Here is a 23,224-nt window from a genome sequence, read left to right on the forward strand (position 1 = left end):
CTGAATACGTGGGCTCTGCACAGTGCTTAATGAGCATAGAGGATGGATAATTGGCTCTGTGAGTCCGTTTTGACCGCGTCTTCAACCCTGTGGGTGCCTCGTAGGGGGAGAAGGGGGGGGGGGGGTGGCAGCTTCACACCCATCCTGGTGCCAACTCTGCTGCTGAGCTCATGGCAGCCCCCAGTTGGGACAGATGGTCGGCAACGCGCCGGGGGTGTCAGCACACAGAACTCATTGTTTGCAGGCAGCAAGCTGCCTACGTGCGAATCAACACCCAAAATTCGCCCGAGTTTGTACAGGCGGAGTGCAGGGCATCCATCAGCAACGCGGGGATGTGAGCAGAGGGGCCGGCTCAAATCGAGGGATCTGGTGGTGCCGAGCCTTGCGGTCCTGCAGCTCTTGGCTCGGCGGGATGCTCCGTGCCTGCAGCTCACCCAGCACGGCGGTGGCCGTGTGCCCTGCCTTGGCCGAACGGATAGGGATGCATTCCTCTGCCCTGACTTCAAAGCTTGTTGCTACATATACAGAGCCCAGCCGCCTTGGCAACCCCGGGCGGGTGGCAGCAGCTGCCTGCTGTGGCTCCGTTGGGCACTCGCTGCCCTTTTGCCGTGCCCGTTTTGTCCCCACCGTGGCACGCACCCCTTTTCCTGCAGCCTGCTGCCCCGAATCCCTTTGTTTCTCCCCGCTTGGGTGTCTCTCAGCATCCTCAGGCTCTCAGTGCCCCGCTGTGATTTCTCCCCTGGTTTAAGCAGTGCGATCTCAGGGCTGTGTGCTGGAGACCCTGGTGGAGGTGTTGGGATTTTCCAGCCCTGGCCGCTCGCCCAACCCCTTCCTGAACCATCCAGGTGACTTAACCCCGTGCTGGGAGTGGTGCTGCAGCCCAATTAGGAGATTAAAGCATGCCATTAGGAAATGAGAGTGCTGCAGCATGGGCTGCTTGCTGGCTGCCAGCCCCTCTGGCTGGCTGCAGGGCTGACCCTCCCTTGGATCTCCTGAGCTCTCTTACCTGATCCCAGCCCTCAGCGTGGGATTCTTGCCACAGTCTTACTTCTCTCCATGGGGAATTGTGGGTGCATCCCTTCTGGCAGAGAAGAGATCTGATGCCGTGGGGTTCGCAGGGGAAGAGGAGGGTGAAAGGCATTGCCCTTCAGTCCTGGCAGGGCTCCTCCTAAATGCTTCTGAGGTTTTCTTGGGCAGATGAATCCTTCCTTTCCTTTTGCAGCTTCGTGTTACATCCTGATTGCCTCCCTGCCACCAGATGTGTTGTTTGCTTGGGTTGTGGTGGGCTTCTCCCTGGGAAATGGGTACAGAAGTGCTCCAGCCTCCCACCAGCAGCAGGGTTTTGCTTTGCTCTCACCAACTGCTTTTGCTCTGTTTTCTTTTGCATGTGCTGCCCTCTCCCCCGTGGCTTCTGGATTATTCATTACTAGGTAAGAACAGCATTTATCTCTGTTCTTGGACTGAAAGTGGGGCAAGGGAGGCTGGGGCACACGGGGATGCTTTGTGTGATGATGTGCTTGCAAAAGACAGGTCCCCATGGTTTGCTCCTCCTGGTCTGGGAGGTGGTGGCAGGGGGAGATATCCTCTGGTGCAATGCAGGATGCTATTTCAGCATCTCCATTCAAGTGAGTTTTCTTTAGCCAGAGAGAAGGGAGTTAAATGCTGAGACCGGAGGCAGCTGTGTGTGCTGTCTGCCCGACGTGGGACTCCAGCAATGACAATTCTCCAAGGGGAGAGGGAATGAATTTTAATGACATCTTGAAAGACTTTAAATTTTCATGTTAACTTCAATTATTCAGGACAGTTGGAAAGTGACTTTAAAGCTTCACAAAAAGAAAAGGGGAGGAAAAAAAAAAAAAAAAGTGGCCAGTTTGATGCATAAATATATATTTTTTAGATTAATTGATTGGCACTTTGTAGTAGAACGCAGGCATCTTAAAGGCTGTGCTGTTGGCTATTGCACCTGACAGCAGTGCTGAGGAGGAGGGGTACCAGAATGAATGATATACTGCCTACAGCTGTAATAACAGCCCAGTGGGGCGCAGTGCTGTGTTTGCAGCCTGTGGGGTGTTGCACCTGCTGGGCTGCATGGGGTGCTGCAAGCTGGCTGCTGCACCAGCAAATTGGGGAGATTGCACCAACTGGGGGCCATGCCTCTGCTGGCAGCAGGAGGACAGGTGGCATCCAGCAAGCATCCCTCTGCTTGGGGACATCGGTGCAGATGTCCCCAGCTCTGGCTGCTGGCACAGGGTGCTGAGCCACAGCCTTAAATCCTGCACGGGGTGCCCAGAGCATCCCCAGCTCCCGATGCTCTCTTGGCAGGGGATGCTGAGCATCTCTGAGCGAGCAGCTTGGAACAAGCTCTCTGCCCTGCTGCCTTTCTCCCTCTCGCTAAGCCCAGGGCATCTGTCTGTCTTTCTGTGCCTGCTCCCCAGCAGGCTGATGCCTTGCCTTCCTCCCTTTGAGGGTGCCCCACTGGTGCAGAGGGGCTGCGCGGCACAAATGCGCCTTTTATTCCCCGCTGCTGAGAGCTGCCAGCCCTGGCTGCCGGCCCAGAAAGCTGCGCTGCTTCAGAACATAAGCAGCTATTGTCTCAGCCCTGGAGACGGCGATCCGAGCTCTGCTGGGGCCGGGAGGGAGCCAGGCTGCAGGAAAAGAGCCCAAGGAGGGAGGGAGAGAGGTTCGTAGGGTCTGGTGTGCTCATCTCCCCCTGAATAAGGCACAGCTCCTTTGAATCCCTGTCACTGGGATGCCAGGGTTGGTTTCACTCCTGCGTAAAGCAGATCCTTTGTGTTGCAGAGGATGGAAAGCAGCTGGAAGAGTGGTCCTGCAGCGAGGGTCTCCTCCAGGTGTGCCCATTGGGACTGCAGGGGACAGAGCAGCGGCAGCCAGCTGGGAGCTGCGCGCCTGCAGCATCCCCCTGTGCACAGCTCTGTAATCCTCACTGGGATGGAAGAACAAACAGAAGAAGTGCGAGAGCATGCAGGGATGCTGCCCTTGGCTTTGTGTCATTGTGTGTTCAGCCCTGTGACCCGGGCAAAAGCACTCCCTGGGTAATGTTAGGGGTGAGGAAGGAAGGATGGCCACTCTCCTTCCTGGGTGCTGCTTCCCAAACCGTTTGGCCACAAGGGGCCTTGTTAGATTAGGCTGAGTTTTTTCAGCCTAATCCGCTGCAGCAGCGATCCTCTACAGCCAGCCTGGCCTGAGTAAACTTCTCCTGGCTTCAATGAAAATGTTAGTGTAGCCAAGGCTCTGCCCTCACTGTTTTTTCCTCTCCCCTCTCCCTCCGGTGCCCGACACACGGCTGCTTCTGAAAAGTGTGCTCAGTGGTGGCACGAAGGGGAAACCTCAAATCCTTGCAAAGCAATTACTGCTAATGAGACACTTCCTACACATCTGGTTTCAATTCTGGCTGTGTGTCGGGGACTGTTCTTCCCAGCTCGGCAGTGGGGAAGGTGAGAAAGCTCCTGCTGCCCTCCTGCCCAGGTGCCACTCTTATTTCCAATGCCAAGCAGGGACAATTAATGCTTCTGGGTGTTCTCCAGTCTAGGTGGCACCTGTCCTGCCCGTCCCCTGCCCCACTGCTGGGTTTGGGCTTGGTACCAGCCCTGGAGCTCATCCAGAGATCCCACGCTGGCCTTACATCAATGGGGGGAAGCCAAGAGAAAAGGCTTCATCTCCACTGGCTGACCATTCAAATCGGGTCTTTGTTTGGATGCAGATTTGTGTGGATCATGGGCCCCTCTGGCTGCTGTTTTTGGCAGCAGAGCGCCTTGTTATCTCACTGCAGAGTGTGGCCTTGGAGCAGGATGCAGAGGAACAGTAGGGAGGGTCAGGGAGAGAGGGATTTCAGGAAGTCTGTGTCGCTTTTATGCACTGAGCAGCAGGAAGGTGGCGTGGGAACCCTTGGCTGGTTTCCTTGGGAATGAGGCAGCACGACGTGGGCTCACCAGAGCCAGCACCACGTTGGTGGCTTCCTGGGATCCACCAGTGGCATGGCAATGCTCTGGGATGGGCCTTGGTTGAGCATCAGGAGATGAGTTGTTGGAGCGCTCTTGGAAATTGGCTCTGCTTTGCTCCAGGTCTGGCTGCACGCTGATCTGTGCTCCTCGGGTGCAGCATCAGCACTCGGTGTTGCCCCTTTGCAGAATTTGGGTGCATTCCCCTGCTCATTTTGCATGGGGAAACTTTCCAGAGCTAAGTGCCTGACCTTGGAACACATCCTCTGGCCCTCCCTTCCTTTCTGGTTTGTTTAATATCTAGTGAAACAAACTTGTTTTCCCCTTTTGATGCTAACAGCTGCTTCGCTTTGCTGCAAAATGATGAAGGGGAAATCAAAGCACGGTGGATTTTGTTGAGTTGGAAGGCAGCCTGGGCTCTGGGGCTCCTTGTTTCAATCACACTTTGGTTCTAACTGAGGGAAAGATGTGTGCCTTGGGCTGGGATTCAGACCCAGAGCAGCCCCTGCACCTCTGGTCCTGGTGCCCCAATGGACCTCTTCCACATTTTCTCTCCCAGTCATCTCAGGCAAATCCCTGCTCATCAGAAGCATCCCAGAATGTGCAACACTCAACAGCCATCTGTGCTGTCAACCCTTCTTTCCCTTGGCAATGACAGCGGCCAACTTGAATCCCCTAAAATACAGCAGGTACACAGCACTGTGGCAACCCCAGCCCAGCTCATCCCGAGGCTCCTAGACCCAAATGCTCCTGGGTCTGTTCCTTCCACCAACTCCAGGCCACTCTGTCCAGGAGCACAGAAGAGCTGCCAAGTGCTGAGGATGGCACAGCCCATGTCATTTGAATGGGAAGCCAGGGAAGGAGCACAGCAGCCAGACGCTGATGTTTCATCTCCGCCAGAGCCAGCCATAGTACTTTGGCTTTCATTTCTGCCTTTTTTTTTTGTCTTTAATAAATCAAAATCCCAAAATAACCGTGCTGCTCTGGGATATTTTTAAGCTGTTTTTCCCCCCTCTTCCTTTCTTCCCTGCATCTCCCAGCAGCTCCGAGCCGAGCGGGCTCCCGGTTGCCAATGGAGAAAGCTACACGTCACTTCCTTGGCATGGGGCCTTCTCCAGCCCTCAATGCTCACTTTGTTTTTTTCCCCTCATAGTCTGGGTGAGCTGTCAGGGCTCTTTGCAGGGTCACATTACTCATGTCCCACAGCTCATTGTGGGAGCTGATGCTGACGCTGCATTGGGGAGCCCTCTGTGCCCCCACAGGTCGGGTGTCAAAGTGGAGGAGCAGAGCTTTGGAGTTGTGTTGAAGTTGCATCTCCTCGTCCTGGCGGGATGCAGAGCTGGCAGGGGACCTCTTGTGCTCTGGTTTCCTGCCCAGGTGATGCTTTTGGGTAGGAGGAATCAGTGCAGGATGTGCTCCTTCAAAGTGAATGGGAAGCAGCTGGTCCTTGGGAGATGCATGGGGAAATTGGGGCGGCCTCCAGGCTGAGCTCCTGAATGCTTCCAAAGCATGAGCTTGGTTTCGGAAAACATTTTGGAATATTGACAAGGCAATCCTACTGCTGCTTGCTGCCTTCTGGCTCTTTGGCTGCACTCGTTGCCCTCTGCAGGGCCTTTGTTAGCCATTGTGTGCTGCAGTGCCAGTGGTTATCGGTCAGAGCTGACATCTTCCCGTGCTGCAGGACAAGGTGGGACTTCTGCAACCCATGGGAAAATGCCACTGCTGCATGGCATCTCCTCTGTCTGCTTCTTCTGTGCAATGTGGGGCTGCAGGGCCAGGGGTGCCCCTGCGAGGGGGGCAGGAGGAGGGATCTGGGGGCAGGAGAGAGCTGGGTGAGCTGCCTGTTCTCTTGTTCTAACTGTTGTTCTCTCCTTTTTCTCTTCCCCTCGCTTTCTAAAGAACATAGGAAGCTTCTTGCTGGTAAGTGGTGGTGTGTCATGCAAAAAAATACCATGTATTCTTTTTCCCATCCACTGTCAAACTCACTGGTTAGTCTCCCTCATGTTTCCATCCACCCAGGACATGCTGGAGCAATAGGGCCCTTCCAGAGGTGGGGACAGCACGCCCATCCCCATGGCCTGCTGGCTGCACTCACCTCAGGGGCATCTATTGCCTTTAGATCACAGTTTGAAGAGCTGCCTGTTCTTTCTGCCAGTATCCTCTCAGCCTGACGTCGGTGGGCTCAGCTGGATTGCCACTGTCCTTGCAAAACGTGCAAACTGTGATCTAAGGCCACCTCTCACCTGTCTCATGTCCCTCTCCATCCTCAGCCCTTCATTGCCTTCCTGGGGAGGGGTGGGGAGGAGAGCAGCATTGCTCCAAGTGGTGTTGGGGTGGGATGTGGGGTGGGATGGAGCATGGAGCACAGGCTGGCTTGGCCACGTGCTTTCACTATAAAACATGCTGAATGGGGAACGGAGGGATATAAAAGTTTTATTGAGAGCTGCTTGCTCCTGGCTTGGACCCTGGGCCTCTCTGGGAGCAGCATAGCTGGGAGCAGTGCTAGCTGAGCCGACAGCATCCCCTGCTGGCATCCTGCTCCTTAGCTGTAAGATGCTGCTGGTGGTGAGGGGATAAAGGGCTTCCTTTGGTGCTCCCTTCAAGCTCCTGAGCAGGGCTTAGAACATCCCAAGTTGAAAATGACCCATGAAGGATCATCGAGTCCAGCTCTGATGGCTTTGCTTTGCGTGGCTGCTTCTTGCTAGCAGGATGGATTTCCCCACTGGTCGATCCGTGAGGTTGTTGAGCTGGTTGTTCACCCTGCTGTGTTGCTGTAGGATCATCCTGGCAGCCTACGGCTTGTGCAGATGGGTTTGTTGGGTATAAAAACTGTCTGGACCGGAGAGTGGTGATGAATGGAGTTGCATCCAGCTGCAGTCTGGTCTCTAGTGGTGTTGCCCAGGATTGGTAGCAGGCTCAGCTCTGATTAATAGCTTTGTGACAGTCTGGTTGAGGGGACTGAGTGCACCCTTAGTAAGTTTGCTGAGGACAGCAAGTTGGGAGGCTGTGTTGACCTGCCTGAGGATAAGGAAGGCTCTGCAGAGGGACCTGGGCAGGCTGCACTGCTGGGCTGAGGGTCGTGGTTAGTGGGCAAGGTGGGTAATCTCAGAGGTCTTTTCCAACCTGACAGGTTCTGTGATCCCCTCCATGCTGCCATAATGCAGCGAGTCCCACTCATCCATACTCATGCCATAATGCAGCGAGTGGCCCCAGTGCAATGCTCCCAGCCTGGCTGGAGCTCCTCGCATCTGAACGTTTGCAGTGAGAGCAGCAGATGGCAGTGTGAGACCACAGGAGGAGCAGGCTGTGCTGTGCTGTGTCGGGGCTGTTGGCTGGCTGTGAACGATGCTGGTTTTGGGGTGAGCTTCCAGACCTTTGTCCTGCATTAGGGTTAAGGCAGGAGTGCTGCCTACCTGGAGTAATGGGGATCACAAGAGAGGGATGAGCTTTGAGGGTCTCTGTCTCATCAGCTTGGCCTCAGCCCTGCTCTGCAGCCCTTGTCCTGCAACAGGGAATTGTCCTGGCAGCCCAACAAGCCAAAGGACAGCAGTGTGACCAGGGGCTGCCACGGGTCCCTGGGCACAGCACTGGGCATCAGCATGGATTTAGCATCAAACTGCACCACCTCCCTCCCTGGGTTGATTTTGGTTTGCTGTGTGACCACTTTGGGGCAGCAGCCTCATCCTTATAGCAGCACACGGATTGCTGTGTGCTACTCTTGTTCTAAAGAATTGCCTTTATATGTATTTTTTTTTTTAATTAAGAGGGGTAGCAGGCATAAAACCCATTCACTGCTGCATAGTGGGACAAGGTAGACGAGGTGTGGGCTCCACGCTGTGACTTTGGGATAGCAGAGGAGCAGGTTCCTGCCTACATGCAGGGTGTGCACGGATGGGACTTGCCCACGGAGAGTGGCTGTGACCCTCTCTCCCCCATCTCCCATTGGCAGGGTTTTAAAGCTCTTTATTTCTAGGCAGTGCTCAGCAGGAGTCGAGCTGGGTCCTGCCAAGTGTTAAATGAAATAATTAAAATCCCCACTTTCTCCCCCTCCCTCTCCTCTCTGCTGTAATGCTGGTAATTAGCCTGTAAAACTGCAGGAGGGGATGGGGAAGGGAGAACGTGTAAGCACCTTCTGCGGGCTCCCTCCTCCTCCTCCTCCCCAGGAGGGAGTGCGAAATGGCTCTCCAGGCACTGGGTGCTGTCACATAAATCCCAATTAGCTCCCTGCCAAACAGGATTAGCGAGAAGGGAGCCAGGTGGGGAATCAGCCTGGCAGCAGTAGGAGCTGAGGGGGGGATTCTGCAGGGGCTCTGCAAGGAGGGACAGATTGACAGCTGTCAGTCCCACCCCCGAGCATCACTGCGTTTTGGGCTCAGGTTGGTACGTGGCATTTGGTGAGGAGAAACGAAGGGGCGAAGGGAACGAAATGGGCGTCTGCTGGTTGGTGTTTTCTTCCCAGTTTGAGGTTGGCGTCCTGCAAAAAACGCACGCGAGCGTTCCCCCATCTGTGGGATGTGCGTGGACCCGAGATGGAGCCCTCATCTGCAGCTATGGGCTTGGGGACCCCACCTCACCCAGCCCCTTCTGCCCATCGGCTGCGTGCTGCCAGCAGCTGTGACCTCCTGGCTGTGAAATCCCAGCGATAAACCCATTAACAGCACCAGCTTTTCCAGTGGCTGGTGACCACACGGAGGCCTTAATGGGTCGAACGCTTTCATTCGGAGAAATGGGCGGGGAAGGATGGATGTACACAAAGATAATGTTTTCTTCCCCGTCATAGAGGAGTAGCAGCTGTGCCTGAGGCTGGGCAGCTCTTGTGAGCCAGGTTTGGAAAGCCTGAGGTGGTTTGTCACCACGGTGGCTCTGTTATATTCTTCTGTCTGGTGTTTCACGGTGCCCAAAGCGTGAAGAGTGTGTGCTGGGGATAACAAACTGATGGTCCACGTGGATCTGGCAAATGTGATATATCCCCAATGCAAGTGGCTCCTCTGACTGTAAAACCTCATCTGAAATACACAGGGGGCAAAGGTGTGGATGTGGTGCTCTTTGAGGGTGCAGTGGGCTGGAGCTGGAACCCACCTCCCCCAGGACGTGCATAGGGAGCTCCTGCAGAGCTGCCCCTACAAGTGGCCCCCAATGGCCGGGGTTGGGGGGGGAGGAAAGGGGGGGGTGCAAGTCCTGCAGCCCCGAGAAGAAAGGGAAGACTGTGCCAGGCTGATTTGCATGTGTAAACATGCACCGGGGGATGCAAATGGCCTCGCTTTGCTTTGGGATTTTTTTTTCCTTCTTTATGGGAAGCCAAGCCTTGCTGGGGTGGGGGGGGGGGGAACTGAGTTTCCAGTGAGACCCTGACCCGAAGGGAGCATTGAGGCCATGGGCTGGGCATTGCCGTGCTGCAGGCTCCGGGCACCTGCATGTGTGGGAGATGCAGAAGGATTCCAAGCCTGGGTGAAGGATTTTGTCACCTGCGTGGTGGTGACCAAGAGGAGGAGAGGGCCGGAGCACTCCGCACCTTTTTATGATGCTCCCGAAATTCCCAGGGAGAATTCTCTGCTCCCGTAGGGCAGCATTTTGCCTAGGCATGGGTTTCTTCCTTACCTCCCCAGCTCCGAGCGTACCAGAAGGTGTCATTACACCTCGCTCTCTCTCTAATACGTATCTTAAAAAAGGTTGGTATGTTTTTTTATCGCTGGTTTTCATGCTCCGCTCCGTTTGGCTCCTGGGGGTCCCGGCCCGGGCGGGCGGAGCGGGGAGGGGGCACGGGCAGAGGCGCTGCCGGGGGAGGCATAATGAGTTTTGACAGTGCAGTCCCCGCCTCTCCCAACATCTTTAGTTCACGAATGAAAAGGCGAAGGGGGTGGGGGGAAGAGGCGGAGGAGAGGGATTTTTTTTTTTTCCCCTTCCCGTGCTCTCCCGAGGGAGCAGGGCGAGGAGGACCCCGCGCTCCGTCTCGCCGGGAGCAGCGGGATGCTGGCGGGGATGCTCGCAGGTGGCTGCGGCGTGGGGACGAGGGGCGAGGAGCCGAGCTGAGCTCCCGCTGCCTTTGTGCTCCTCGAGCGTTGGGGCAGAGCGCTGCCCGCTGCCTTTGTTCACAGCCGTTCCTGCTCCCATCACGGGCGCGGGCGAAGCGAACGACCCGGCGTCCTTCCTCATCTTCTTTTCTCATCCCTATTGTCGGCTGCCGTTCCTCTCCGGAGGGACCGGGACACCGGAGCTGAACGAGGCGGAGAAACTTCGGGGCGTGGGGCAGGCGGGGACACGCGGTTGCTTGGCTTTTTTCTTCCTTTTCCCTTGTCATTTTATTGTCTGGTGCCGCTCAGCCCTCTGACCGCACGCGGGTGGATGAGGGCTGAGCGCTGTCACATCGCACGCATCGCTCCCACCGTCGCTCTCTTGATGCCCGGCTCGGCGAGGGACGGGGACCGCTTTGGGACGGACTGGCATGTCACAGCAGTGTGAGAAGGGGAGCTGGCCCATCCCAGCCACCACGCAGGTGACAGCTGGCAGCGTGCTCCCTGCCGGCGAGGTGACAGCTCGCAAAGGGGGTCGAGCGAGGCGGTGGCCCCTTGCTGCTGGCCCGAGGGCTGGGAGGGTGCCGGAGAGCTGGCGAGGCGGCGGGGGAGAGGAGCTGAGCACCAGCAGAGCGGGGATGGATTTGGATTTGCGGTCGCTGTGAGAGGGGCTGCGGTTTGTGGGGGTCCTCCCCAGCCCTGCCTGAGGGGTACGGGATTGGGAGAACTCATCCCAAGGAGCCGCGGCTGCAGGAGGTGCGAGGAGCGTGGAGGGAGCAGCGGCATCCCCGGAGCCATTGAGAGGACGTGGAGGCTGAGAGAGGGGTCTCATGCTGGTCCCCTTCCTGCTGCCCCTCTGCCAGCTCTGCTCGCAGGCACCGGGGTGTGGGGGTGCTGCGGTGGCCCCCCAGCATACTTGTCACCATTCCGGTGGGCTTGGAGGCAGGAGTTGAGCTCTCAGCACTTTTGCTCGTGGTTTCTTTGCCCGCTCTCTGCTGGCACGCACGGATTGACGTCTCCCTGGCTGGAAGGGGCATTGCTGAGCACAGGGCTGTGGGGGTCTCTCCAGAAAATGCTCAGACCCATGATGGCAGACGTGGAGATAAACTCTTGGTCCTGAAGGTGCCACCAACCTGCGCTGCCCTCTTGTTCCCTAGAGGATGGGAACCTCTGGGAAAACTGGGATCTTGCTGCTGCCAAAAAAAGGGGAACAGAGGGCATCTGTGTGAGCCTCGTGGCCGCTCTGCCTTGGATGGATCACCAGCAGGTTGAACTTTAAGCACAGCATGACGGCTTGCCAGTACCCCATGGCACCGGGGGCCTTGGAACGGGACCGGCTGTACCAGCACAAGGTCTCCTTGGTGGTGCGCTACTTCATGATCCCGTGCAACATTTGTCTCATCCTCCTGGCCACCTCCACGCTGGGATTTGCTGTGCTGCTCTTCCTCAATAACTGTAGGTGCCCCCCGGGGCCGTGGGAGGAGCAGGGTAGGGAAGGGGAAGGAGGAGAAGGCTGGGGAGAGGTGGAAGTCCTTCTTCAGTGCTCGGGCTGCCAGTCTGCTTCTGGTGTGGCTGAGCATATTGCACGTAGCCACGTGTTGCTGGCTGCTCTGTGGCCTCATCCTTGCACCAGCTTTTCTCCAGGCACACTCCTTGCAATGGTGTCACTGACCTCTTTGATGCTGGAATGCACCTGCAGGGAGGAAAGCCTTCAGGGGATGGGTGGGTCCTCCAGTTTTGGGGTGCACAGCTTCCCTGGGTGTGTGTGCTTGGACAACTGGTAAAAGGTGTGAATACATTGCAAAAGTACTGCCCAGAGCAGGGCAGAGGCAATGGGAGGGGAATGGAGGGGTGGTAAGGAAGCAGCATGTCCCCTCTGCTGCCATGGGTGCATTGCTTACTAGGTGGCAGCTTGACACCGGCTATGGGCTGCTCCTGAGTGAAACTCTTCTGCTTTTCCAAATGCAAAGAGCTGGCTGACAGCAGGGCTGTGCCTCACAGTCCTATGCTCGGGATATTCTGTCTGCCTGTGCTTCTTTGTCCCCTCTCCTTTTCTGGGCTCCCCCGGTGCTGTCCCTGTCCCAAGCAATGGGCCCCACAGTGGGATTTGCACTGCGGCGTGGCCAAATGGTGCAGAGGAGGGCTGCAGCCAGAGATGCTCAGTGATGCCAGCAGGAGAGCCAGGCTCCTGGGGCTGCTCCTGCTGTTCCCTGCTCACTGCAGGTGCTCCATGGCCCCAAATCCACCAGGGAGAGAAGCTGTGGGGGAGGAGGAGTGTGTGCAATAACACTGCTGATAGCTCCTTGTTTTGTTTTTCTTTGCAGATAAGCCCAATAGTTATTTTACCCAGACTCCGCCGACCCCTCGAGATGGTAAGTACACCCCTGCTTCCTGCAGCTTGCTCCCATGAAGGCGAATTGCTGGAGCCTCCCTGACCCAGTGATCTATTTTGTGATCTGTCTGTGCTCAGAGCAGAGCAGCTCGCCGCTCGCCCTCCCTGGGGATGCATTTATCCCTGCGTAAGGAGGGAGGGCAGAGCCTCTGCCCTTCTGCTGCTTGTGTGATGCGTTCTGGAAGTGGGGAAAGGCTGGAGGAGCAGATGGGGCCTCTGCTGTGCTCTGGCAGCGTTGCTGATTCGTCTGCTGAGGTTGTGGGGGCTGGAGAAAGAAAGGGACCTTAGAAAGCAGCAGCGCTGAGCTCAGTGGCTGTGCCGTGTGGATTTTGGGAAAAGGAACTGGGAAGATGGAGGTGCAGAAGTTCTGCAGGCAGGGAGCAAAAAGCAAAGCAAGTGGCACATGTACCTGTGGCATGTGGCCATGCCAGATCCACACATTTGTAGAACTTCGCTTTCTGGCAGCCAATGGGTTTAAAAGCTGCTGGCAGGCAAGCATGTGCTCAGATAATGTCATCAGATGAGCTGTGTTTTCTTTGAAAATCAGGCTTCTACTGCCCTGCTCTCTGCTGGCAGGCTCCTTCCCCAGCCACCTTCCCCATCCTCCCTCATCTCATGTGCACAGAGAAGAACCCAGCAGAAAAACTGCAGCCAATTAATAACACGTTTGTTTCTTTCTTGCCTTCTCTGATGGGGGTGGGGAAGGAGGCGGGGGAGAAACGGATGCTAGATAAAATGTGATTAATCTATAATTGGACCAGAGAAGATATCTAAAGCAAAAATAAAAACGAACGTAGGTGTAACTCCTAGCTTAGGGCTCCAAAATATGAGCAGCCCTGCCCATCCAGATGACATACTCCCAAAGATCTCTGGTCCCCATGGGAGATGGAAAAGTACCACGGTTGGTGCTGCGCCAGGCAAGGTGCCTCCTCCAGGTGCTGCAAACACCTCCCATGCCCCCCCCCAGGGCAGCACTGCTTGGGCAGGTGCAGGGCAGGGTGGGCTGCACCTTTCTGCACCCCCTGGAGCGAGATGAACCGAGAGGGAGGATTCAGTGGGTGTTCTTCCAGCGTCTGTGATGAGTGGTTGGAGCTCTGTTTGTTTGCAGCATCCCTCGGTGGAGCCGCATGCAGGAGATGTGGAGGTTTGTGTTTGCTGTGCTCGCACCATGCCTGTGCACGCTCTGCTCCTGTTCCAGTGAGGAATATGATGGAGCTGTTCTACTGAGCAGCCCTTGTGGATGGGAAAGCTGTGATGGCTTGCTTGGGGTGCCATCTCTTGCTGGTAGTTTGCTTATGGTACCGACCAGCTGTGGGAAAGGCTCAGGTCCCATCCCTCTTAGGCTTGGATACATCCCAGAAGGCAGAGAGGGTTGAACACCCATTTTGTTTTGGCGTCTGAGAATGGAGTGATGTTGGCCCAACGTGCCAGGCCTGGGAGCAGCTCTTGATGCTTATTTATGGATGCATAAAAGCAGCAGTGACACATGAGATGGGGACATAACTACAGGGTTTGCAGAGCGGAACTTGACTGGTCCCAGACATGGAACTAGGCAGGGAAATGCTGGTGCAGGTGGCTTTCTGTACTGGCTTAGGCAATCAGCTGGTTAGTGCTCTCAATCCTGGATATTGTCTTCTTCTGGCTCTGGAGAACAGATGTTGGGAAATAATTGCTTTGGGCTTGGAAGTCACATCAGATGCTCACCTCCCCTTGGTTGCTCTGCAGTTCCTCCATGCACAGGGTCTTCATCACTGCCCCGGCCACTGGAACCCTTTGCAATGCTCAGCCATTGTCTCCATGAGGTCCTTCCTCATGTTCTGTCTAAACTCCCCTGGTGCAGCCTGAGACTGCTTCCTCGTGTCCTATCACTTGTCACCTAGTGTCACCTCCACTTGCACTGGAACTCACTGGTGCAGGTGCAGGGCCCTTGGCTGGTGGGAGGCTGTAAAAGGAGGGGAGGTGGGGAGAGCCTTGGCTGTGGGCTGGCTTTGCCTTGCCCTAAGGTATGGTCAGGCGTGGGGATAAAGCCTTGAACTCCTCTTTTCTCAGAGGCAGGTGGCTCTCCAGGCAGTTCTGCACCTGCTCAAGGGGACAGGAAAGGAAATGCTCAGCTAGCCTGGGAGACAAGCCATACAAATATAACTTAAAATAAAACGGTCTCTTCAATCCTATTCCCTTTGTGCCTGGCAGCACTGGAACACCCTGCTGGTTTTGGCTGCTAATCCTAGCCTAGTCCTCTCTTGACAGGAGCCAATGTGAGACTTGGATCCCACAGAATGAATTGGCAGAGGGGCTGATCCCAGCTGGGAGCAGGGGAAGGTCTTCCATCCTTGGTATGATGGGGAGCAGGGGGAGATTCGTGCCCCATGTTGGAGCACTGGTGTTCTTTACCTGCTCAGTGTGGAGGAGAGGGAGGGGACGGGAAGAGAAGAGCTGAACCATCCCTTTGGAACAGCAGGGCTCTGCTGGTGGCTGAGCCAGTTTGGAGTGGCGCAGGGTTGCTCTGGAGAGAGGAGAGAAGCTAAACATAGCTCTTCAAAAAAAGCTGAGCAGTAGATAAGGTAGCAGCAGTTATTAGACACCACTTTTGATCTCTTGAGAGCATTTTCCTCTCCATTTACAGTGAGGCTTGAGCTTTCTCTTGGGGATCAATTTATGTTCTTTCATGTTATGTGGCTTAAGTGTTAGAGGAGAAGCAGATGGGGGACCTGCAAAGGTGTTCCTGCTTTTCCGTGCATAAAGTCCTTGATGAGATTGCAGTCTTTGAGCCTTACCTTGTTGCCCCCACATCTGTGCCCCATGTCTCTCAGGACAAGGCATTTAGCATTGGAGCCTTGTGACAAAGCAGCAGCATCAAAAAGGGCTTCATCTTTTCTTCCCCTTGGCCGTGCTGTACTGAAGTTGTTGCATGAAGCTTGCATCACTGCAAGCTCCCAAATTAGGAAACACTGCCAGGCTCTGTGCTTTGCAAGAGGTTGTGCTGACCAGTGAATGCTGCTTTTGTAGGAGTGTGTCCCAGTGTCACGGTGGCACAGCGTCACTGTTTTGGTGATGGAGAGGTGTTTGTCAAGAGCAGAAGCTGTAGGTGTGCAGGGGGATGCTTGTGGGCAGCCAGCTGGGTGCCACACTTGAGGTTTGGGTGAGATCCTTGCAGCCAGCATGAGCAAACCTTGCAGAAAGGCTCTGCCGGAGCCTGCAGCCTTGGGAAAGGGCAGCAAAGGGCAGCGTGCTGTGTTGGCCTGTCAACACAGATGGGGATGGGCTACGGACCCGCTGCAGCTGGGGAGGAGCTGTGTTCCCTGCGGGCACCCAGCTGGCTGCTCCTCATCTTCCTGCTTTGTAAACACCCCGCTCTGCAGTACAGAGCTGGTGGGAGAAGCTTGGAATGATGCATGGGTGTTTTCCCCTCGCCTCTTGGTGCAGGCTGCATCCCAGCTGGGCGGGCGCCGGCTGCCATCGAGCTTTGGGTTTTGCTGCTGTGCTGGGGCAGAGCCTGCTCCCCAGGGGAGCCTGTGTGCTCTCAGTGCACTGGGTCAGGCAGAACCCCGCTGCTGGGGCTCCTTCCCATCACGCTCCCCTTCCTGATGAATCCTCCCAGTGATTCGGAGCCACGACATCTTGCTGCGAGCTGCGCTCACAGCGGGGCTCTGACAGATTAATGAGGGAGCCTTTTAAGATGGTGTTTGATTCACAAGAGCAGCTTTGATGTCTCAGAGCCCAAGGAGGTGATGCTTTCACCTCCCTCTGCCCTGTCCGCCCCCGGCACCACCTTCACCTTGCTCACCACCGCCTCCAGCACAAGATTTTGCTTTCAGATCTTCCAAACGATCGGCTTTCGCTCGTCTTAATTACAGAAACACGAAGGCAGCCCTGCTCTGCTGCAGGGGCCGGGCTGTGTGCTCCAGGTGGGAGCTGGGGCTGAGGTGCTTTGCTCAGATTCGGGTCCTGGTGGTTTTAGGAAGGGATGGGATGGGTTTTAGGATGGGGAGCTTCAAGGGGCTTCCCATGGCTGTGGCCGGGGAAGGCTGGAGCCGGTAGGGTTGTGCCCCAGAGCATCATAGGCATTCAGCATAGGTGTTCCCAAGCAGGGTTGGGTGATGCTGCCTGCCAGCCCCATCTCAGAGCCCAGATCTGCTGGGTTAAGCGCGGCCCTGCCAATTCTGGGCGGTGTGAATGTTGTCGTGCTGTGGTGATGGGGCAGGCGGCTCCGCTGTCTCGACAAGCAAGTAATTAATATTGATGGCAAGGAGGGTGGGCCCGGAGCAGGCGATGCGCTCAGACGGGCCTCGGCGGGAGCGCAGGCCTCGCGCGTCTCCATGGCAACGCGCATCAGGCTCATGCAGAATTCATGTCAGCCGCGCTGTCCTGATGCACCGCTGCTCCTCGGCCTGATGGTTGAGGTTGAGAAAAGCCTCCAGGATCACCAAGCCCTACTGCCAGCCTGGTTTGCTGAATGTCATCACTGAGCTGCATCCGTTTGTGCCGCATCCATGTGTCCGAAATGCCTCAGGGCTGGGGTACCGCTGCCTCGGGTAGACATTGCAAGGCTCAGCCATCCTCTTGTGCTCATCCTTAACCTTTCCATGAAGAAATTTGCTCATCTGTACTATTTCTTGAAGAAATTTACACGCCTGCTCCCTTTCCGTGGAAGAAATTCACTCCTCACCCTTGGCATGAAGTGATTTGCCCATCTTTATTCTCTCCATGAAGAAATTTGCTCATTGTTACCCTTTCCATGATGAAATTTGCTCATCCTTACCCCTTCCATGAAAAAAGTAACTTATCCTTACCCCTTTCAAGAAGAAATTTGCTCATCCATACCCTTTACATGAAGAAATTCCCCCATCCTTGCCTTTTCCATGAAGAAATTCCCCCATCCTTGCCTTTTCCATGAAGAAATTCCCCCATCCTTGCCTTTTCCATGAAGAAATTCCCCCATCCTTGCCTTTTCCATGAAGAAATTCCCCCATCCTTGCCTTTTCCATGAAGAAATTCACTCACCTTCGCCTTTTCCATGAAGAAATTAGTTCATCCATACCCTCTCCATGAAGAAATTTGCCCTTCCTCCCAGGAGTGCTGCCCACCACAACCAGCTTCCTGACTGCCCCATGGTGCTGGCTTCACCACTTTCATGGAGGGATCCAGCTGTGACGGCTGTATTTGGGACGTGACAAACCACCACTGTGGCCCACCGGTGAGCTCCCCATCCTTGGGGAGAAGGTGGGAATGGTGGTAGGTGAGACGCAGCCCCCTGTGGCCCCGAGGTGAAGAGGCAATCTGCTTCATGATGCAGCTCCAGTGTTGTTTTTTATTTATTTAGTTTGGGATTTGGGTATTGGGACGTTTCTTCTCTGTAATGGCAATGATCATAACTACAACATGAATGCTTTGGGCTTATTAGGTAGAGCTTTTTACGAAGCGTTTGACAAAGCCAGCTTGTTACTTATCCCTACTGCTTTTGTTGAGCTGTTTACCTATTGACACCAGGGACCTGGTGATTGTTATCATTTAGATTCTTTTGCATATCAATGAGCCAAGGCATTTCTTTTAGTGAGCTGGGGAGCAGGCACGGGGTGCTTGATTTCCCACTCTTCCTCCTCTCACATCAGTTATGGTCACGCTTCTTGCATCCTCCCAGATAAAATTAGAGAGGTGCTTGGGAAGGAGGAGGCTGCCTCTGAATCTCAGTCTGTTCCACCTCCCGCGTCTGGCAGGGGAATTAAGGCAGTTGGTTTTATTCTGATGGGTTCTGAGCTTATATCATCCAAACGCACCCCAGCGTGGGGTGGGTGAGGTTTAAATCCATCTGCTGGAAACAAATAGGCTTCCTCACTGGTAGCAATGGTGGTGATTAGAAGTGAAAGGAACTTAAACAGGCAATTTGCCTGTCACAGTTTGTTTCTGGTTTGAAGTGTTTGTGCATCTTGCTTTGCTTCTTGGACTGATCAGTGATGCAGGGTCCTTATCCCCTGTGTGCCTGGCTGCCCATGCTGTGCACTGATGGAGTTTGCTGGGATATTTACCTTCCTCTTTGTGCCTGGAGATAAATGGATGTTCTTCACTATGTCTTTTGTTTGTATGGTGGCCTCTGATATTCCTGGTGTGTTTACAGAGTTCTAGACAGAAGAACAGACAGACTTCAATTCTGATAAAATACCAGTGTTCATTATGTAGCCTGACTCATTTAACTTTGCAATGCCTTGTTGCCTTTTTGTCATTTGCCATTTCTTTTACCACTTCAAATTGAGACGTTCTCAAATACAGCGGGCAACAAGAGTACAAAGCAGGTTGCTTTAAAAGTGGTCCAACCAAGCGTGGCACCAGATCTGAACAACCATGTTAAAAATTCCCTTGGAGATGGGTCAAGACCACTCGTGGAGTTTTGGCTTAACTGGCGTTGTTGTCCAGTTGGCTGCAGGCATGGAGGGCAAACGAGACGGATGCATGGGCTGGACTAGGGGACCTTTAAAGGCCCCTTCCAACTCGAATAATTCTACAGTTCTGTGACTTGCTGTGCAAAACTCGTGGCCTGGGTCTATGGGAAGGGGCCTCTTTGCCCTCTGGTGTTTTCCTGCTCTGCACACCCAGCGCCACGGGAAGGGGACGGAGGAGTCACCACTTGTCCTGCTGTTCCCATTCCTTGCTTACCATCCTCCCCTGCATCCTCTAATCTCAAAGCTCAACAGGCTTATCAGCAGTTGTAAGAACGGAAGAGGGAGAGAAAGAGCAGCAATGAAAGAGCAGGAGAGACTATCCAGAGCGCTTCGTAAAAATGATATAATGCTTTTAGATATTGGGCAGGAGAGAAAGAGAGTTCTTTTTTATTTGATGATATTAGTCTCTTAGTGGCACATTGTTGCTGTGCATATGAGCTCGAAATCTCAAGGCAGTCCAAGGCAAACGCCCGGGAATTGAAGTGTAAATGAGCCACTGTCGAGCTCATTTTATTTTGCCTTTTATGATTTCTTGTTCTGCCATTATGTAGGTCAATCTCTATCTCTAATGTACGCTGTGTACGCGGTGGTGAGACACACAGGCTGCCCGGTACTGGCAGAAAGCTCCAGCATCTCTTGCTCCCTCTGTCTCACCTGCGTCAGCTGAGTTTGGGGACATCCATCCTGTCCATTCCTCCCCTGAATGTAAAATTTGCATTCCTTCCTGCATTAGCAATTCAGATGCTGAACTGGTCTGTGCTGGCTGCTCTGATTAGTGGATGCGATAAAGAGATTCGAGCATCTCCTCCTGGAGGGCCTCCAGCCACGTGATTCAGTTGCTTTGCATAAATGACAACGAATAAAGCGGCGTGTGCGGGACGACCTGTCCCACGCGGGGACCGTTCCTCGGTTCTCCTTTCTCCTACCAGTTGACAAGGTGACATCTGAAGATGGCACCCTCCTCCTCCCTGTGCCATCGTCCTCTACGACTGAAACTTTGTGAGCTGCAGCCCCCCGAGCCGGGCTCTGCCCCCTGTCTTGGGTGTCCCGTGGCTCAGGTGTCCCCTATCTCTGTCCCCAGCCTGCCGAGGGATGCTGTGTGGGTTCGGGGCGGTGTGCGAGCGCAGCCCCACCGACCCCTCCCAAGCCTCTTGTGTCTGCAAGAAGACAGCTTGCCCTGTGGTGGTGGCTCCTGTCTGTGGCTCCGACTATTCCACCTACAGCAACGAGTGTGAGCTGGAGAAAGCCCAGTGCAACCAGCAGAGGCGGATCAAGGTCATCAGCAAGGGACCATGCGGTGAGCACAAACCGGGGCTGCGTCCCCTCTTGCAGATGGATGTGCAAGGCTGGGGGTGCTCCTCCAGATCCCGCAGCATCGTCTGGGGCTGGCGATGCTCCGAGGACAAAGCTGACGGGAAGGGACAAGGAGAGAACCACCAGCAGTGCTTAATAATAAGCAGGCAGGCTGATGGCCTGAGGGCTTTGCGGAGATGCAGGGCAGACTCGGGGGAGCAGCCCCCTCTCATCCATCTCCACTTCCCCACCGTGACTCAGCCCTGCGGCTGCAAGCACAGGCAGGATGGGCTGATGAAAGCCCTTCCCCAGCCTGGCATTCACCAGCTGGGAGCAAGGAGCTGTGTAAATGAGACCCAGTCTCCTCGTCTCAGAGTAAATTAACTTGACCTTTCTCGCATGCAGTGCGCTGGCTCGCAATAAATCTGCACCCGGCTTCCCTGCTGGGGCTTTCAGCAGAGAGGGCAGAGCGCCGAGTGACTTATTTAAAATAATCATCATAAAAAAGTGACAAATTAAGAAGGGGGAAAAAAAAAAAAAAAAAAAAAAAAAAGCTGGCAAATACACCATAGCCCTGCCCTGTCAGAGAGGAAATTGCTCCTTAAGCTCTTCCTCTAATTACAGTTTGCAGGAGGTGCCTTAAGGACCCTCGTTCTGCTTAAAGAGATGCTGGCAGTGAGGAGCCGGGGGGTGCAGCCAGGGTGGGGGGAGCTCCCCTTCCCCACGCACTGTGGTTAAGGCTGAGTTTTGCACACTTTGGGGTGGATGCAACTGGCTGCTTCAGCATCAGCAGTGGACGGCAGCACCCGCCGAAGCCAAGGGCAGGATGGTGCTGGGTCACCGCTGCTGCTGGAGGCAACGCTTTCACTATGCACCCTCTCCTCAGGCTCCAAGGACCCCTGTGCAGAGGTGACGTGCAGCTTTGGCAGCACATGCGTCCGTTCTGCAGACGGCCAGACGGCCAGGTGCGTGTGCCCTGCATCCTGCAGCGGGGTGGCAGAGAGCATCGTCTGCGGCAGCGACGGCAAGGACTACCGCAGCGAGTGTGACCTCAACAAGCACGCGTGTGACAAGCAGGAGAACGTCTTCAAGAAGTTTGATGGAGCCTGTGGTGAGTGCCCTGGTCCCCAGTGGGTGTCGCATGGCAAGTGTTTCTTGCGTCGGGACAAGTGGAAATGGGAAGGGCTGGGGGGAAAAGCTCAGCCACTCCAAGGATGTCTTGTGATGACTGTGGATGCTTGTAATTAAAAGCAACTGTATTCATTAGGAAAGCCATGAGATCAGCCAGGACACGTGCCAGGCCCCTGTTTGTCCCTGGGGGAAGGTGTGTGAGAGCGTGCTTGGGAAGGCTGCAGAGCTGGAAGAGCATGAGTTGTGCGTTCGCCATTCAGCCCCAAGTAGGGTGAGATGGGCACAGGTCAGGAGCGTCATGTTGGGTGCTCCTCTTTTCTAGGGCAGAGGGGAGGCTTTGGGCAGCACTCAGAAATATCTGAAATGCTGTGCAGTCCCCAGGATGATGTCTGTGCAGCTCCTCACCCCACCGTGTTGTCTCATCTCCTCAGCCAGACCACATCCCTCACTTACCTGCAGCGTTTTGGCCCTACACAAAGCATTCTGGTGTTTTTGTTGGGTTTGTAGAGGTCTCAGCAGGGGTTACACATCCCTGCTGCGATTCAGAACAGCAGTGAGCCCTGGCAGCATTTGCCAGAAGGGAAACAGGAGATGGATAGGGCAGGTCCTGCGGGAGCTCCTTCATTTCCATGATTGCTGCACGTGCTGAGATAGGCAAAGCAAAAGGCTTCATCTGCAACCCTGTCCACTGCAGCCTCCTCCCTCTTCCAGGAAGGGATGGCATCTCTGCTTCTCTTTGTCAGCCCGACTCTCTGGTAAATGCAGGGATTTCAGATAGCAGGATTAAAGAGTGGAAACACTCGGAAAAATAAAGTGCTCCTCCTATCTGATGGTTGCCTTGGAAAGGGCAAGCAGCTCTGCGATACGAGTCAGTCCTAAAGGGGGGCCCAGCACCCCCTGAGCCCTGACGGGGACACAAAGAGTGGGACAGTGTGATTTGCAAGCGCTGCCTAGGCAGGATGTTCGCTGACTCCTCTCTCCTCCTCCCATTGCTCTATTAGACCCCTGTAAGGGCATCCTCAACGACATGAACCGCGTGTGCCGGGTGAATCCCCGCACGCGCCGGGTGGAGCTGCTCTCCCGCCCCGAGAACTGTCCCTCGAAGCGGGAGCCGGTGTGCGGTGACGACGGGGTGACGTACGCCAGCGAGTGTGTGATGGGGCGCACGGGGGCCATCCGGGGGCTAGAGATCCAAAAGGTTCGCTCCGGGCAGTGCCAGCACCAGGGTGAGTTTTGAAAAACCTCCTGGTTTTGTTTTTTTTTTCCCTCTACGCTCACAGAAAGGAGAGCGTCCCTTTTTCTGAGGGACGCATCGCCGGGGATGCGACGCGTCTCTCTGTTCCTTTCCCAGACAAATGCAAAGATGAATGCAAGTTCAATGCTGTCTGCCTGAACCGCCGTGGCGCGGCGCGCTGCTCCTGCGACCGCATCACTTGCGATGGCAGCTACCGGCCCGTCTGCGCCCGCGACAGCCGCACCTACAGCAACGACTGCGAGCGGCAGAAAGCCGAGTGCCACCAGAAAACTGCCATCCCAGTGAAGCACAGCGGACCCTGTGGTAAGCCTGCACCTCTCCTCCTCTTGCACCCAGCCTGCGTCCGTCCCACGCAGGCTCAGCTGGGAAGCCCGCAGGTAAGTGGTGGTTGGGTTCCCACCTCGCAGCGAGCCCCAGGATCTCAATTTTACAGCCAACCCAGTGCCTGCTCCTCGTGCTCTTTCTCCTTCCAGCAGTCAACAGTCTTATGTATGTCTGTGTCTTGTCTCTGTCTGATGTTCTCGCTACAGTGGGGAGCAACCATGTGTGTTGAGCACGTGACATAGCTGTGGTGCCCATCAGCTCCTCTCCATCACCACTCATTCCCCTCCCAGGGTAGTGCCAGCCCCTGCTCCTGCCATGCTTCCCTTCCATGCCCACCGCTCTCAGCTCCAGGTCCTCCAGCAGGAACGCTCTCCAGAGGACTCGCCGTGGCTTTGTCTCATCTCTGGGAGAAGCTTTTGTATGTG

At 55.2% G+C, this 23,224-nt stretch overlaps 1 protein-coding gene across 1 annotated transcript in view; it reads left to right on the forward strand.

Annotated features, from left to right (window-relative positions):
• The window catches only part of AGRN (agrin), a gene marked incomplete at both ends in the record, with an annotated part of 60,976 nt that overhangs the window by 15,644 nt on the left and 22,108 nt on the right, over positions 1 to 23,224 (forward strand). The window contains 6 exons of the mRNA XM_079545478.1: positions 5,859 to 5,879; positions 12,295 to 12,342; positions 19,878 to 20,093; positions 20,976 to 21,200; positions 22,222 to 22,446; positions 22,572 to 22,778. Coding sequence (XP_079401604.1) covers positions 5,859 to 5,879; positions 12,295 to 12,342; positions 19,878 to 20,093; positions 20,976 to 21,200; positions 22,222 to 22,446; positions 22,572 to 22,778 — 942 coding nt within the window. The remainder of the gene's footprint in view (positions 1 to 5,858; positions 5,880 to 12,294; positions 12,343 to 19,877; positions 20,094 to 20,975; positions 21,201 to 22,221; positions 22,447 to 22,571; positions 22,779 to 23,224) is intronic.

The sequence above is a fragment of the Tetrao urogallus genome, assembly GCF_951394365.1.
Source record: "Tetrao urogallus genome assembly, chromosome: 21".
In the NCBI taxonomy this organism is placed as follows: Eukaryota; Metazoa; Chordata; class Aves; order Galliformes; family Phasianidae; genus Tetrao; species Tetrao urogallus.